Source organism: Excalfactoria chinensis, chromosome 1 (genome assembly GCF_039878825.1).
Source record: "Excalfactoria chinensis isolate bCotChi1 chromosome 1, bCotChi1.hap2, whole genome shotgun sequence".
In the NCBI taxonomy this organism is placed as follows: domain Eukaryota; kingdom Metazoa; phylum Chordata; class Aves; order Galliformes; family Phasianidae; genus Excalfactoria; species Excalfactoria chinensis.
Window position 1 is genome coordinate 40,524,060 of NC_092825.1, and position 16,807 is coordinate 40,540,866.

Here is a 16,807-nt window from a genome sequence, read left to right on the forward strand (position 1 = left end):
TTTAAATAATAAAAAAAAAGGTATTGAAATTACCTTCCATTCGTCAACTTTTGCGTTTATAGCTGCCATGAGTGGATCATCTTCCTCATTCTTTGCTTTCAGCTGGTCTGAAAGCTCCTGAACCTAGAAATGTAATTTGGATCAATCTGACATTAAAAAAAAAGAAAATGCTTTACTTAAAAAACACGTATGAACAAATGCACGAACACACACAACTTACTGGAAGAACATTGAAGAAGTAAGGTAAAATTCTGGCTCTAAAAATGCAGTTTGACTAAGACCGCACGAAAGTATTTTGCAATCTGCAATCAAGTTTAAATATTTGCATCAAGTTTAAAGATCGCATTATTTCCATAAAGTGTTATTTCAGCAGAGTACTTTTTTTAACTGAATCTGTTGAAAGTTTTTTAAATTAAGCTAAAATATCACAATGCAATTTAAAACAAATTACACTCAATAATGTAAATGTTAGTTCTTACTTGAAATTTGTACTGTTCATTCTCCTTTCTTAACTGATCCATAATAATATCAGATTGCTGCACAATTAGTTTCATTTTATTATATTCATCAGTCATCTTCTCCATTTCTTGCACCGATTCCTCAAGATTCTTTCTCATTTCTTGGTTCTGAATGTCTAACTTCTCATTAGTTTCAGTCAAATTCTGCAAAATTAAAAAATTCACTCCTTTAAAAGGTAAGCTTCTTAATACCTGAATAAGCAGAAATTGAAAGCTACCTTAAATGTAATACTTTGAAGTATGAATTAGCCCACAATAAAGTATTTCACCTCTGGATCCTCAAATTCAACAAATCCTCTGGGCTAAGCACTAAACCTCTCCCAATGTCAGTAACTTTATTAGACTCCGTTTCTTCAAACATTCATTCACAGATAGAAAATATATACATCACAGAACCTAACTGCATTAAAAATTCCTTTAATTCATGTGATTTGGCCTGTTATTTGTCATAGATTTTGTGAAAAATATTATTGTCAGTAACAGTCTAATAAATGCCCAACAGCATCCATTTTACCTGAATTTCATCCAAATACTGGACAAGCTCAAAGTTCTTTTTGGACAACTGAGATCTGTAATCAGAATCATCTCCTCTTTGTGACAGAACTGTTTCTTTATGAGAGTCTATTTGCCTCTGATAGTCAACTACATCCTGACGCAATTGTTCATTCTGCAGAAAAAGAAATCCAAAAATGAGTCTATTTTGAAGGGCTGAAAACAAAGTTGTTCTTCTACCAAGCTAACACAGAGGGGTAGGACAGTCAAAGCCATCTAAACTCCTACAGTCTGCTTTTAAAAATTTAAACACCTCACCTTTCTCTTTATTTGTTTTTTCTTCTGATTAAAAAGGAGAGAACAAGAGCAAGAGAACAAAGCATGAAAAATATTAGAAAGTATCTTTGTTTTATACAGACTAAGTAGGAATTAACATAAAAGCAAACAGAGAATTCTCTATATATCCATGCATGTGTATATGTACATATGCATACTACATAAAAAGCCCTGAGGAATCATTTTCAGGTTTCCACCAGAACATTAATTTTAACTGTTACCGCCTATTGCAAGATTATAGATATTAAAGGTATAGAAACAACTACAAAATCATCCTGGTAAGGATGATTCAATATGCAACTTAGTTGTAGTGAATATTAACTATTAATTTAATTTTGTTAAAATTATTGACTTTAAAAAAAAAAAAAAAAAAAAAAAAAAAAAGCCATTAGCAAAAGCAGCAAGCATAAACTGAATCCTGACTGGTATCCATTGAAAACATTTATCAATAGCATTTAAGAAAAATATGAAAAACTCAAATAACCAAAGTCCAGATAAAATTAATTTTAGGACTATAAATTCAAGAATTCAAGCATAGATCCTTATCTCAAATAGCTAAATTTCTCCAGAAGAGATCTACCATAAATGTGTGAAAACTGATAAAAATCTATCTTCTTTATACCATTAACTAGAAAATGCTCTAGAACATAATCAAATACCATGTCATGTAAAAAATTATATAGAAATCTAAAAATGTAAAACCTACTAAGTAAAAAAGCAGTCATTCTTTACTAACCTCTCTCCTTAATTTGATGTTCTCATTTTCTGCCTCTTCATTTCGAAGAGCAAGCTAGAACAAGATAACAAAACCTTTATTGTGTATATACACACACACATATATATACACATACGTATATACATTTAAATGTATGACACTAGCATCACAGATTATGAAAGCAAAGACCAGAAACAAAACAGTGACTCTGTTCCATCACTGTTTTTTATTTCAGAGGCTCTTTTCAGAATGTCAAACTTCTAAATGTTGTTTCTGAACTGCTTTAGAGATACCAAACTGAAGCCTTTCTTACCTGTTCATTCACTTTCTTCTCTTTTTCCAGTTCCTTCTCTATATCTATTAATTGTCTCTCCTTTTGTTCTACCTGTTTCTCCAGTTGGCGGATCTCATCACGCAAAAAACGAGTATCACGACCACTAGCTGAACTTCGTGCCATCTTAAGAACACACAAGTGACATAATAAACAGTTCTTCAAAATATAAATGCATTTAAAAAGAAAAAAGAAAAAAAAAAAAAAAAAGATGCTACAGCTAATATTCAGGACACAAAGCAGGAAGGCCTCACTGGCTTCCTTAAACAAAAAAACAAATCACTGAAAGTAAGCAGGACTTACTAAAATAGGTTTCATTGTATATGGAGTTCTTTGTAAAAATCAGGCTGGTGGATACTCAAAAGCCAATTTAAAAAAAATTGTTAACTAAAACTTAAAGTTATTATATCTCTTTAACTTGTTAAAATCGTAGTGTTTAAAAAACAAAACAAACAAAACACATTATAAACAAGAACCCCCCCGGAATTCTATAAACTAAAACCATTTTGAAATGTACCTCTAATTCACTTTCCAGCTTCATCATCTTTGTTTTAAATAGATTTTCTGTTAAAATAGAACAGATACAGTTAATAACCCACCAGTAATTATAAAGTTAAGCCTTTAAATGTCTAGAGTTACTGAAGCAATAGACTACAGATCAGTTGGGATTTTATTCATTTTCCTAAACTATTTTCCTAAACTTAAAGAAACAAGAAATGAACAAACAAGCTTAACAAAAATATTTAACAAATCATTTACAAAGAGCATAATGAGATTTGCTTACCACATTTGGCTTGCTCTTCTCCAGCTTTTTCAACTTCTTCCAGCGCCAGCTCTACCTCTTGAGCTTTCATCTGGGAAAAAAAAAAAAAAAAAAAGTCACAGTAAGCAAAGGAAAGGGAATCATAGAATCACAGAATTACCCAGGTTGGAAAAGACCTTGAAGATCATCAAGTCCAACCGCAGCCTAACCATAGTACCCTAACTCTAACAACCCTCTGCTAAATCATATCCCTGAGCACCACATCCAAACGACTCTTAAACACATCCAGCGATGGCGATTCAATCACCTCCCTGGGGAGCCTATTCCAGTACTTAACCACCCTTTCTGTAAAGAAGTGTTTCCTAACATCCAACCTAAACTTGCTCTGGCGCAACTTGAGGCCATTTCCCCTTGTCCTGTCACTTGTCACCAGTGAGAAGAGACTTGCTCCACTCTCACTGTAAGAACCTTTCAGGTACTGGAAGAGGGCAATAAGGTGTCCCCTCAACCTCCTTTTCCCCAGACTAAACAGCCCCAGTTTTCTTAGCCTCTCATGACAGATTTATACGATCAGTTTTAGGGTGATTTCTTCCATTCATACAGTCACTTTCAATACTACTCCAAAACATCACCCTACTACTGTAACTTCACTTGAAGTTAAAACCATCATTAATAACTCGCTACAGTTAACTCAATTCTGAGAAATTTGTTTGTATTTTCAACATTCAAAACTAAGATTCCCTAAGTTTGCCCTATTCACCTTACTTCCCTCTGGTGAAATGATCTCAGGAGTAACCAGTATCTTCAATGCACAAGAAAAAGAAGGAAAAAAAGAAGGAAAAAAAAAAAAAAAAAAAAAAGAGCAATCATGTTTTCATTCAAATAAATAAATAAATAAGCAAATGTATCTAGAAAACTGGAGAACGGGAGAATTAATACAAACCTTCATCAGTGACTGAGTAATTTTAAATAGATGTATCAGTTGTTCAGGAGTTTCATTTTTCAAGTCTTTCCCGTCAACCTGAAGAGACAATAGTTTTTATACAAATGTCACTGAAATTCACAAACTAAATAACTTATGCATGTGAAAGAGCAAAAACAGGTTAGGGAAGAAGGCATGGCAAAACTTGTATGTTTCACTTTCCCCTCGAGTACCTTGGACAGAGTCTCAAGCAATTTGTCTGCTAGTTCTTCTTGGCGAGGCAGACCATCTGGATCTATTCTCTTAAGTTCCTTCCAATCTAGAATGGGTGCCATATTGATTTTATAGTATTTTTCCTGAAACAAAATATAGAAGTAACAATTATCAGACAACGTTGCTTTTAATCAGTAAAATAATTTTAAGGGGGCTATCAAGTGAAGTACAAAATGATTTTAATAACTGTATGGATTTTCTAGGACTTATTAATTTTTTGTTCATATTTTAGCATACCGTAAACAAGAAGATGACAGTAAAACTATTTTTTCTTTGCACAAAAAATTCATTCACAATCTAAGAATTTGATATTCAAATGTTGAATATCGGGACACAAGACAACAACTTTCACTTCCAAATTTCCTTTGGTTCTTCTCAAATTCTCCTGACCTTTGAGCTAGCTGTTGTATGATTAAATCTCCATAAAATCACAAAATCCTTATTTACTATACTTAAACAACCAATGCTTTCATTTGATGCTATGATATTCACTTCTTTGTAGTCATCACTAGGATACTAAACTCCTGTATTAAGCTCCTTTCCTTTTGACTAGGATACCTGAATTGATAAAGGACAGCAGGCCACCCAAAAACCTTATGCAAATTAATGCAAATCTTTGTTCTAAAGCTTACTTGCTGGTTGCTGTGGGTCACAATAACTTCTCATACACCCAGAAGACAATACAGTACCTGAAAAAGGAAGAATTTATTGGAAACTTTGGATCATTACGTTTTTTACTGAGACAGAGGTGAGGTGCTAGAAGTTGCCAAGAGTGGTTGTGGATCTTCTGTCCCTGGAGGTGTTTAACATCAGGTTGTATGGGGCCATGGGGAATCTGATCTAGTACTTGATCTCACAGTTTGTAACCCTGCCTGTGGCAGGGGGGGTTGGAACTTGATGATCTTTGAGGCCATTCTATGATTGTATGATCCATAATGTTTTCTACTGGCCTACATTGCCAATACTTAAAAAATTAGATTCTACCAAGTTAAAAAAAAAAAAAAAAAAGTCATTTACTTACATATCACACTAAACTTTTAAAATGATATAAATAGTTACGAAAGTTAAGAAAGAAATGAACTGGACATTTAATTCATTATTATTCAACAAACTAATGATATAATGGAAACCTTTACTCTCTGGGAAAAAAAAAAAAAAAAAAAAAAAAAAAAAAAAAAAAGAAAGAAAGAAAGAAAGCTCAGTAAATAGATGTTACAAAGATTTATGCTAAAGCACGTTTCCAGATCAGTTCTCTCATTCGCTGGTCATCATTTAAAGACTCAACATTTCCCTTAATGAAAGGCTGAGCAGCTATTACATTCCCATTGCCTGAGCAATCAGAAAGAACAGTTCTAAATCTTTGAAATCTAGCTTTGTTCCTAACGGAGGACAAAAGTCACTCTTTTGTCATCTTCTTTGAATATGTGAAGTACTTCAGAGTATTGGCCAGGTCTTCAATGTTTGTTAAATATTTAAGAAAATGTGCATTCTATATAATCCATGACCTGACAATGATGACATGCCATGAATGACATATACTTTTCATGTTTTTCTGCTTCCTTGTAAATGACCACAGAAAATACAAGAAAATCACAAGCAGGCACATAAGCCGACTTTGGCATTCTCACTACTTCAGTTAATCCAACGCTACTTGATTTCAAGATCCTCGTTTTTTTAACATTTTAAATTTTTTAAGCAATGAGATGTATAAAACATAGATATAAAATGACTCTCAATCAGAACTACTCTGAGAGCAAATTACTGGACTTACTACTGTCAACGTTTCCTATTTTCCTTCTTTCATTTCTCTTTTCCTCTTCCTGACTTATAGAATAATTTCTTTAAGAAAGTATCACTCCTGAAAAGGTATTTTAGGGGAAAGAGAGATGTATATAAATAACATAGTCCTTATTATGGGACATCACCTCCGCTAAGACACAGATGGCACAACCTCAGTATACAGTATGTTCTATTGTACACAGGTATTTCAAGTACAATAAAAGTGATATTACTTCATAAAATGTAGCTGATCTCTTCCCCTCTGTAGAATACATGCTTTTCGTGACAGGTGATCCATCTATCGATCCAGATTTCATCACAGTGAAATCAAACACCACTACCAACAGCAGTTCCTCTTCCATAAAAATGTGCCTAATGTATAACTGTGCTACTGAGTCGTATATACATACATACACACACATATATATATGTATGTATGTATATATATATGTATGTATGTATATATATATGTATGTATGTATATGGCACAAAATACCAGGAAACAGAACAGTGGAAGATGTGCTTTGCTGTACTTGCTCTATGTATGAACTACAAAACCACAGCTAAAATAGAACCTTGTGCAGGGCTCCTGTTTTGATCCAATTCACATACCCCGGTTCTGACAAGGGCATGACTGCAATTCCTCCAGGATGCTGCTGTAAGACAGTTGTACCTCCGTTTCACCACTGTTAAATTAGCAAATTGCCTTACTTTGCATCCACCTTCGTAAGGTGGCACAGCTGAAGCCTCAGGGGCACAGAGGCAGCGGTGTACGGTGTAACCATCTGCGGGCCCCGCCGGACGCTCCCGCCCGGCACCAGAGGCCCCCGCCCGCGGCCTTGCTCCCCCGGCCGCCCCAGCCGAGGACCGCTCTCCTCAGAGCGGCTCCTCCGGCCGCCGCTCGCCACCGTCCCGGACCTCACCGCTCCGCCGGAACGGTGATGGCTGCGGAGGCCGCTGCTAGGCGACGCCACCAAACTCTCCCGCCGGCTCCGTTCTAAGGAAGCCGGGCAGGCGCAGGGGCGGGGAAAATCGACGCTTCCGCAGTACTACGAACCGCGCAAGGCGCAGCGGATCTTCGCAGGCGCAGACCCGGCAACGCAGGCCGCGGCAGAGATAACGTTTGCTCACTGCAGGTGCGGATCAGAACCGCCGCCCCACGTCTCGGCGGCGGACTGCGAATCCCAGCATGCCATGTAGCCCTCCCGGACCACAGCTCCCGACGTGCCTCGGCGTCCGTGGCCCCGAGCGGGGCGTTCTCCCGGCAGCCTCCGCCGGCCGGAGGGGCGGCAGCGCCGAGGGGGCGGTCTGCGCGTGCGCAGTGTGGTGCGGGCGCCGGCGCGAGCCATGGGCAGCGACTAGAGCGCTCCTGCGGCGGGCTCAGGTAGGGCGGGCGGCGGCGGTGGGTCGGGGTTGGCCCTCTGCTGACGGGGTTTGGGGGCCGAGATCGGCGGAGCCGCTATGTTCTGTGGGTATGAGTTGTTTCTGCTGCTGAGATGCGGCCTCGGTCCTGGCCGCGCTCCCATGCCCCGGCTCGGCCCGATCCCTTCCTTACACTTCCTCACAGCCCCCTCCCTTCCTTAGCCTCCCGTCGGCCCCCGGTGCCCCAACCCGGCCCCGTACGCCGCGCTGCGGGCTGCGCGTTCCTTCCCAGGAGTCCGCCTGTCTGCGGCGGCGGTACCGGCAGCTCATGTATGCACTTACCTGAACGACCTCGTTGTGTAGGTATCGGCAATCGGCCCCAAGGGACAGTGTTTGCAGGGCGGCCCGGGAGGGGATCGTATCTGTGAACTGCCCGTATCCATCGGGTGTTACTGGCCAGCGAGGAATCTGAGTATGGGTAGCCCAAAAAGTTTGTGAGCTTCGCCTAAGTAGATATGAACACATCTTCTCAAATTGGAGTAAAACCGGCTCCCTCTTAAGTGTGTTATATCCTATGTATTCATTCACTAGCTGTGTTAAGAGCCGGAACTGTTTACTTTTACACTTTTTAACTGAAAGATGAAGATGTTTAAATTCTTCTTTTATTTATTTATTTTTCCTGCTTTATTCATGTTTTCTATCTCTTTATCAGTGCAGATATTTAATGAGGGCTGACAAGACTCAAGGTGCCTGGCACGCCTGGTAGTTACGTAACTTGTTCCAGCTGTGTCATAAGTCTTAACTCTTGATTGAAGCCAAAGACTTTATCTCTCAGCTTAGGGTTGACAGCTCTCCTTTGTGGTCAGGAAAGGGGAGACTAAATTTTATTTCTAGGATGAAAAAATGTTGCTAAAATAAATAAAGTTATTCATGACTGAGTATATAGCTGCCTTGCTGTATGATGAGCTTCTAGGAAACAGATCATTATTCCTGTATGATTTAGAGAATAAAGTAGTCCGTTGATGATGTACATGAAGTTCTGCAAGGTCAAATGCAAGTCCCTACACCTCTGTTGCAGTCCCAAGCACAATTACAGGCTGGACCAAAATAAATTGAGAGCGTGCACAAGGAGAAGGATTTTGGGGTATTTGTTGATGAAAAACTCACTGTGAGCTGGCAGTGTACACTTGCAGCCACAAAAGTCAACTATATCCTGGGCTACATCAAAAGAGGAATGGCCAGCAAAGTGAGAGTGGTGATTGTCGCCTTCTGAGGCCTCACCTGGAATGCTACATCCAGGCCTGGGGTTCCCTCTTCAAAAGGACCTGGAGCTGCTCTGATGATTCCAGAGGAGGTCATAAGGATGATCAGAGGACTGGAGTACCTTTCCAACAAAGAGGGGCTGAGAGAGCTTGTTCAGCTTGGAGGAAAGATGGTTCCAGGGAAACCTTCCAGAGGTCTTCTGATATATGAAGGAGGCCAACAGGAAAGCTGGAGGCAAAATCTTTGTCAGGGAATGTAGTGGTGTAGTGATAGAACAAGGTGTAATGTCTTTGTTGAACTAAAAGAGCGTTGATTAAAATTTAATGAACTTATTCCCTGCTGTGAAGGTGATGTGGCACTGGAACAGATTACTTCATCCTTGTAGATATTCAGGGCCAGGCTGGATTAGGCTTGGAGCAGCAGTCTAGCAGGAGACGTCCCTGCCAACAGGGATGCTAGAAATGGGTGGTCTTCAAGGTCCCTTCCAAACCAAACTATTCTGGAATTCTATCATAAGATACTTCTAAATGGGGACGTGCACACATATATATATTCATTTGTTTTTTAGTTTTTAATTCTTTTTATGTTAGCAATCTGATAATGTGTGTGGCTGTTACAAAATCAATAGAAAATAAACCATTATGTATTCTGGTGTTGTAACCACATCTGGATTTGTAGCTAATGGAGAAGATTGATGTGGAACTACAGCAGACTTTGAGGTAGATGGGAAAACTGAAGATGAAATGAGTGGGAAAGAAATGAAATATTAGGCATACAAAAAATGACAGTGTTTAAAATACAGAATGTCTTAGAACAAGTGAAGTAACACTTTTTATTCTGCCCCAATGTGTAATTGTGTGATGAAGTTTATATAAGCAATATCACTTTTGATGAGAACACACTCTTGCAGTTCTGGAGCCAAAAAACATTTTAGTTCCTTATTACACAGCTTGACCTATCGTGATAGAAGAGGCAGGCATCCATATTAAGCCACAATTCTGATATCAGGATGTTATTTCAGAAACCTGACACAGAAACTGCATTGTGAAAATTCAAATGGAATGTCATTCCAAAACAAAAACAAATAGAAGTAATCATATACAGACCAAGCATACTAAATAAGGACATGCATAACAGAGTCTTTTCAGCGTATGCTGCCCATGTAGCTTTTGTTCATCTGTTCTTTGGAGTTAATGAACGTGCAGTTTCTACTGTTTATATTTCTGGAACACAGTGTTGACCGGTTTGAGCATTATTTTAGAGATGCTTTTTTTGCATCACTATCCTATGAAAAAGAAATCATGTTTTTTTAGTGTAAATATAAAGCATGTTATTTTGTTATTGTTTGAATAAATAGCTTGGTAGCCCCCACAGAAAAAAAGGAAGGAATGGCAAGATAAGTCTTACTGAAGTCTTTGTTCCTTTTAATTATTTTATGGTGTTTATTATTCTAACCATGTATTTTAGGTATTTGTATTTCAGCTGACTGTTGAAACAAACTGGAAATAAACCACCAGCTAAGCCAGTATCTCTCATCCATTTTTAAATTGCTTTATACTTTGATCATCATTTGTACCAGAATAACCTAAAATATCTAATTGTTGGTTTAACTAATTCATTGCCAACAAGCTCCTTAATCCTCCCTCTGGGAGATCTTTCCTGTGGCATTGAGCAAGTGTCAGAACTGCCATTCCTCATCTACTCATCTAGTTGATACTTAATAACTTTGCTGAGAGAAGGCTGGAGGCAGTTTTCTTCCTCGACTGTCTAAGTTGGTTAAAACTGGAGTCCTACTTTGGAGGGACATTTTTAGGATAAGATAAAGGTTGTGTTGGAAGGGAACAGTTGGAAGGAAATGGTGATATTTTTCCAGTATTAAACATGGGTATCAAGTTAGAAAAAATATTAGATTTAGTCAAATAAAAATGCAGACGGTGAAGGTAAGTAGGCAAGACAAGTGAGGACAGTATTGGAACCTCAGGTACTAAATTAAGTTGTAAAGAGCAAAACTACTCACTTCAGAAGTTTATTACATGTTTTGGTAGTGTTCATCAGTTCAGCCCCCAAGTCTTGGATTAATTTGTTGCTCGCCTGTACCCAATAGTGGTATTAGTGGAAATTTTAAATGTATTATTAAGTTCTTATAATTAGGCATAGGAGTTATATGATCAACATAAATATATTGGCTTCTGACATTACTGTTGATGTAATATGGCAAATAACATGTTACTTAGCTGTTAGGTTATGGTGGAGTGGTAAGCAACTGCTATGTATCTAGGGACTACACCTGCACTCTTGCCTAAATACATCATGTGGTCAGAAGGTAGCTTCTTTACTTCCAGATTACCAGAGTGAGGACACAAAGCATGTCAGTTTGGTTTTCACGTACATTTGTGTGTGTTGTTTGAGGACATTGATATTTTGCAGTGTGCTATCCTCATCTGTCTAGTGTCATAGATTTTTAGTGACTGGGGAGAAACATTTTCTTGTTACTTCTCTAAGAGTGTTTCAGCTTTTGTGTAATATCTTACTGTTGTTTTTAATTCTTGAAAAGGGCTTAATAAGCTTGTAGAGGATTCTTAGCAAGTTGGGGGAACGTTGCATGCCTTATAAGCCAAGCCTGCTGGAGAGCTCTGATTCTTGTTTGTCGTTTTCACTTCACATCTCTGTACACGCATGAAAATAGCCCAGTGCAAAACACATATTTCTATGCTTGAGAAAATTATACTAATAAGCAGGTATTGTGCATAACTTTGGTGTTCTGTTTTTCCATAATTAGCTCTCACGATCATGCAGTGTAACTTGCTGCTTATTGTTTGCAGCTGTATATTGTTCCTGACATGTTTGGATATTGCTGCAAGTTAAAACATTCAGCAGAAATCTTTTAAATGAAGCACTTGTCTGTCCTCATTTCATCCAGTCAAATGGGGACTGTGTGGCTGTTCTTAGATCGTGAACTGATAGTAGGATAGTAGCACAGCCCAAAGGCTAATTTGGGTATCAGATGTATAGCTGTGGAAGTAGAAGGTGGGTGAAGTTAAAAAGCCCCTGAAGGGACAGTCAGCCTGTTTACATACATTGGACCAGTCAGTGGTGTGGTTTTTCTGTTGTGGTTTAACCCGGCAGGCAGCTCAGCTCCACACAGCCTTTTGCTCACCCCTCTCACTCATTCCATGGGGGGGAATCTGAGCTGAAACAAAGACTATAGGATGGAAAAGGAAGGAAAATAGTAATAATGATAAAAGAATATACAAAACTGGTAATGCATAATGCAGTCAGTCACAGACACATCCAACCCATGACAACTGGCACTGTGGCCTGGCCCAGCCCTGGAAGCACACCAATCGTTCAGCAGCATCCAAACATCGGTGTACCTTAGCACTGTCTGAGCTGGAACCAGGTCACAGGGAGGCAAATGCGGTGCTTACTCAAGTTACGGCAAATAATTGTATGCATTTCAATACATCTACTAAGCAGCGTTTTGTGAACAGAATACAACATGATGCCTTGCTTTCCATTTTTGTTCAAATGGAGTGCTTGGAGTTGCAATCAGATGTTCAACTGAAAAATCTGACCATATCTCTTTACTTTTATGAGCCCCAGCTTAGCAGAGAAAAGCATTGCTCACTTCACAGTCATGCCTTATTCGTGTCATAAATTTTTGGTACTGCACACATTTGTGAATAACTATTTTCAAGGATAAAATACAGGAATAGCAAAATTTCATCAAATGCCTCTGATGAACTCACTGAGAATTGTAGCCACTGCTATCAAACCTGCCTGATACATTACTTTCACAAAAACAAGGTCAAATAATCCTTAGTTCTGTGTTTTTGTTACATTGTTGTTGTTGTTTCAATAAATAGTGTTGAAGAATAAAATAAGTTATTTCTAAGCACAGTATCAGAGGTGGATGTTGGTGGCATGGCAGTAGTGACTGAATATTCCCTCTGATATTCCATTACATTTTCTTGCTGTGTGATGGGTGGCAGCAGACAGGCACTCTGACAAAACGGTGTCTGACTTGAAAATGTATAAGAAATGAAGGTGTGTCATTGAATTCATCCATGCAGAAAAAATAGCACCTATTGACATTCATCAACATTTGCTGAACATTTAGAGACCAAACAGTGAATGTGAGCACAGTGCAGCTCACATTAGGTAGTGGGTGGTGCATTTCACTGATGACAACAGTGATATGGAAGACAAGCCATGTGCCAAACATCCATACAGCTTTTTACAAGTTTGGCATGTAGATTCTTGTTCACTGCTGATGAAAATGTGTAGCTAATACTGGTGGCCATCTTGAAAAAATAGTGTTTTGTAGCTAGCATTTGCTCTATCAAAGAGTGTTGTTGTGCTTTCTGTATTGTAGTTTCCATGAAAACAAATAGGAGGCATTACTTTTTGAGCAACTTATGTACATTACAATAGTAGTTAAAGTTAGAAGGTAGGTGTGAATGAAGAAGAAATGGATAATTAATTATTCTTAATTGTAATCTTCTTTTTTTTTTTTCTAATTTATAGTTTTTATATAACTATGATTTATAGTTCTGCCTTTGTGTAGATGTGAATAAGTAAATCTTAGCCACTGGATTGTTGCCTAAAAACTCATGAAGGTCCTAAAGGAATACATTAAAAAACTATAATACACTTTTTTCTATTTCTTATTGAATACAGCAAATCTGGTTGTTGAAACTCATTGTATTTCATGAACGAGAAAACGTATTTCACATTCTTTTAACATGCTGTCACTACAGCAGCAGTGGATCACCTCCAGTGGTGCAGTTTTATGAGTTCATAGCTGAGAAGAATGCTTAGTTAATGGTGGTGACTATGTTGAAGATAGTGTTTTGTAGATATGATTTTGCTCTATCAAGTAGTGTTTTCGCGCTCTTTTGTTTCATCTGGTTCTTCAGGCCTGTGTGTTAACCCTTACATGTCTGACCAACCGCTTGGTCAGGGTCAATAACTGCAGGCGTACACCAATGTGGTGAGCAGCAAAAGGCCGTTTATTGTAGTAACATATCTATTATAGTCCCCTAGTACATTCATCAATCCCCAATTGGTCTGAGATATAATCTCCTATATACTGATTGGGGGGCTCAAGCAGCATGCCACATCAGCAATCTCCTTAATGATCTTTTCTCCATTGTTCTATTTCTTGATCAGCTCCCCAAAACTTGTTTACTACTTCTTCAAGGTCATACTGACCTTGTTCTAAGCATAGCTCCATATTCAAGCAAGCATATGCATATAGGGGCAATAGGGAGAACTATCCCATACAACCAGGTGCCTGCAGTCGCCTACTACAATACTCTTTATATCTTTTGTAGTTTTCATGAAAATGCGTAGGAGGCATTACTTTTGAAGCAACCTTTGTGTGTGCTGCCCAAGATAATTCCTATTTGCTCAATGTGTCCCAGGCAAGCCAAAAGGTTGGACACTCCTGTCAGCTGACCGATGTCCAGCTAGTTTTCAAGAAGCAGCAGCTTCCCCCTGAGCAAGCTTCCCCAGTTTTATTTTTCAACAGGATACGGTATGGGACATCCCTTTGGCTGGTTAGGGTCAGTTGTTCTGTTTCCATCCCCTTCTAGCTCCTTATGCCCCAACTCAACCCTTCCCATCTGCTCTTAGCTGTCAGGGTGGCATGATAAGCTGAAATGTGACTTAGTGTAAGCGCTGCTCAGCAATGACTGAAATGTCAGTTTGCTAGTTCCCTCAGTGTTATTCTTATCCTGAATCCAAAACACAGCACCGTATCAGCTACTAGGAAGAAAACCAGTGCTATCCCAACTGAAACCAGGCTACTCTCCCTCACAGCAAGCCTTTGTTAACAAACAAGTTGCTGAGCAGCATGTTTTACAGATTTTTATCAATACATCCATCACTAAAAGTGGTGAAATGCTGTCACTTGCAAGACCGTACTTGGGTTGCTTCCAGATTTCAACATGCCTGTTCAGTGAGAAAGGGAAGGTATCCACTCACCATGAATCACTAGAGCAGCCCAGTCATATCAGGGATTCAGCAACATCGTGCACATCTGCTATCCATGAGTTTCTTTGTCATGTGTACTCCTTATATGGCTTCTTACTTTCCAATGTCAAATGGCAACAGATTAATTAGCATGGAGAGTGTTGGCTGCCAGATAGTCATTACTATTTTCTTCTGAGATTAATGGCAGACGTGCTTTTGCCTGACTTATAAGTACAGTTGAACTTTCATAAGCCTTCCTCAGTTTTAATCTTGCATTTTCAACTCGTTGAGTATTCAGTTTGGTGATGGGCCCAATTGTAGAGTAGATAAAAGTACTGTTTTTGATGTGGAATCTTTCTTTCCTTGTCATGCTGAACTAAAAGACCTCAAAAACACCTTTTCCACAGTTATGCTTTATGCAAGTGGTAGTGGTGTAAAATTAGAGTGAGTTCTGGATGGAAAAGATAATAGAAGTTCAGAACAAAAGTGAAGGCTTTTAAAAGCACCAGAATTGCCTAGGATTAAGGTGTGAGTAAAGTAGTTGTGTTAACATAGATTCTGTGTTCAGAAAAGTGAAAACCTTCAAAAAGCAGTTGAGCTCGCAGTTGATTGGATAAACTCATTCCTTTAGGCAGAGGTTGCTTAAGAATCTATCTCATTTTCTTCACAGTTGCGTAGCAGTATATGTTTCTGAAGTAAGAATGTTTAAGAATTAACTCAGTTTGACTCTGAGACTCACAGCAGTATCTACAAAGGCTCACTGCTCCAAACAAAAGGTAAACTTAGATTTCTTAATACATAAAGAAGTCTCAGGTCACTAAAAACAGCTCACCTAGAGATGCATTTTCTTAAATGATGAATTTAAATAATTCTTAATGTTGATTCTGCATTGCAGTATTTTTCCCTTAATTTTTGAAACATCATATTTCAGAAATGTAGGCCTATGTGTATACTGCCATTCACAATTATTCTCTGGGCCCGCCATCCAGCCAGTTTTTTAACCAGTGAAGAGTTCACCTGTCCCAGTCATGAGCTGCCAGCTTCTTCAGGAGAATACTTTGGGAAATGCTATCAAAAGGCTTTGCTGAAGTCTAGATATCTAGACTACATCCACAGCCTTTTTCTCATCTAGGCAGATCACTCAATTATAGAGGGAGATCAGGTTGATCAAACAGGACCTACCTTTTATGAGACCATACTGGATAGGTGTGATCCCCTGGTTGTCTTGCACGTGCTGTGTGATCACGTTCAAGATGATCCATTCCTTCTCTGATACTGTGATTAAGCAGTCAAGCCTGTTGTTGCCCAGATCCTCTCCTTCCAACCCTTCTTGTGAACGGGCATCACATTGGCAGATCTCTGGTCATCTGGAACCTCCCTGTTTCACCAAAACCGCTGATGGGTGACAAAAGGTGGCTTAGCAATCACTTTTGCCAGCTCCCTCAGAACCCTCAAGTGGATCTCATCTGTCCCTGTGGACTTGCTAACAGTTTCCTCCCAAATTGTGGAGATTTTATTTTGCTCCCCATCTCTGTCTTCCAGCTCAGGGAGCTGAGTACCTTGAGGATAACTGTTCTTATTGTCAAAGTCAGAAACAAATAAGGCGTAGAGTACCTCACCTTCATCCTTAGTGGCAGTCTTCCCTACTGCAGCCAGTAAAGGGTGGAGATTCTCTGTGGCCCTCCTTAATGTATTCGTAACAACACTTTTGTTTACCTTTTACAATTGTGGCAAGAATAAGTTCTAATTTTCCCTCTGCATATCCTTGTAGCATTCTTGTATTCTCAAGTTGCCTACTCCTTTCAAAGATGGTAAACTTTTTTTTCCTGGAGTCTCACCAAAAGCTCTCTGTTAAGTCAGGCAGTCTTCTTTCATGCTTTCTTGTGTTACAGGACACAGGGACGGCCTGCACTTGCACCTGTAAGATTTCCTTCTTGAGGGATGTCCAACCTTTCTGGAACCCATTGGTAGTAGTGTCTCCAAAGGGATTCTCCCACCCAGTGTCTGCCCTCTAGAAGTCCACTTTAGCAGTTTTGCTGATCCCCTCTTCTGACTTCACCAAGAACAGAGATCTATC

At 39.0% G+C, this 16,807-nt stretch overlaps 2 protein-coding genes across 6 annotated transcripts in view; one reads left to right on the top strand and one right to left on the bottom strand.

The window, feature by feature from the left end:
• The window catches only part of CEP290 (centrosomal protein 290), a 47,959-nt gene extending 40,544 nt beyond the window's left edge, over nt 1-7,415 (bottom strand). Inside the window, exons 1-11 of one of the 3 annotated variants that reach the window (XM_072351977.1) lie at nt 7,187-7,415; nt 4,983-5,039; nt 4,311-4,433; nt 4,099-4,176; nt 3,177-3,246; nt 2,910-2,956; nt 2,375-2,518; nt 2,083-2,136; nt 1,033-1,185; nt 480-662; nt 34-123 (exon numbers count right to left, since the gene is read on the bottom strand). In XM_072351977.1, the coding sequence (XP_072208078.1) occupies nt 34-123; nt 480-662; nt 1,033-1,185; nt 2,083-2,136; nt 2,375-2,518; nt 2,910-2,956; nt 3,177-3,246; nt 4,099-4,176; nt 4,311-4,412 (921 nt within the window). In that variant the 5' untranslated portion in view covers nt 4,413-4,433; nt 4,983-5,039; nt 7,187-7,415. Of the gene's footprint in view, nt 1-33; nt 124-479; nt 663-1,032; nt 1,186-2,082; nt 2,137-2,374; nt 2,519-2,909; nt 2,957-3,176; nt 3,247-4,098; nt 4,177-4,310; nt 4,434-4,982; nt 5,040-6,840; nt 6,954-7,186 lie in introns of those variants that run through there. The other 2 variants (XM_072351961.1, XM_072351970.1) reach the window with 2 other exon arrangements.
• The window catches only part of TMTC3 (transmembrane O-mannosyltransferase targeting cadherins 3), a 36,360-nt gene continuing 26,950 nt past the window's right edge, over nt 7,398-16,807 (top strand). The window contains exons 1-2 of one of the 3 annotated variants that reach the window (XM_072351999.1): nt 7,455-7,513; nt 15,401-15,506. The gene's annotated coding sequence lies outside the window, so the exon portion shown is untranslated. Of the gene's footprint in view, nt 7,514-15,400; nt 15,507-16,807 lie in introns of all 3 variants that reach the window. The other 2 variants (XM_072351989.1, XM_072352008.1) reach the window with 2 other exon arrangements.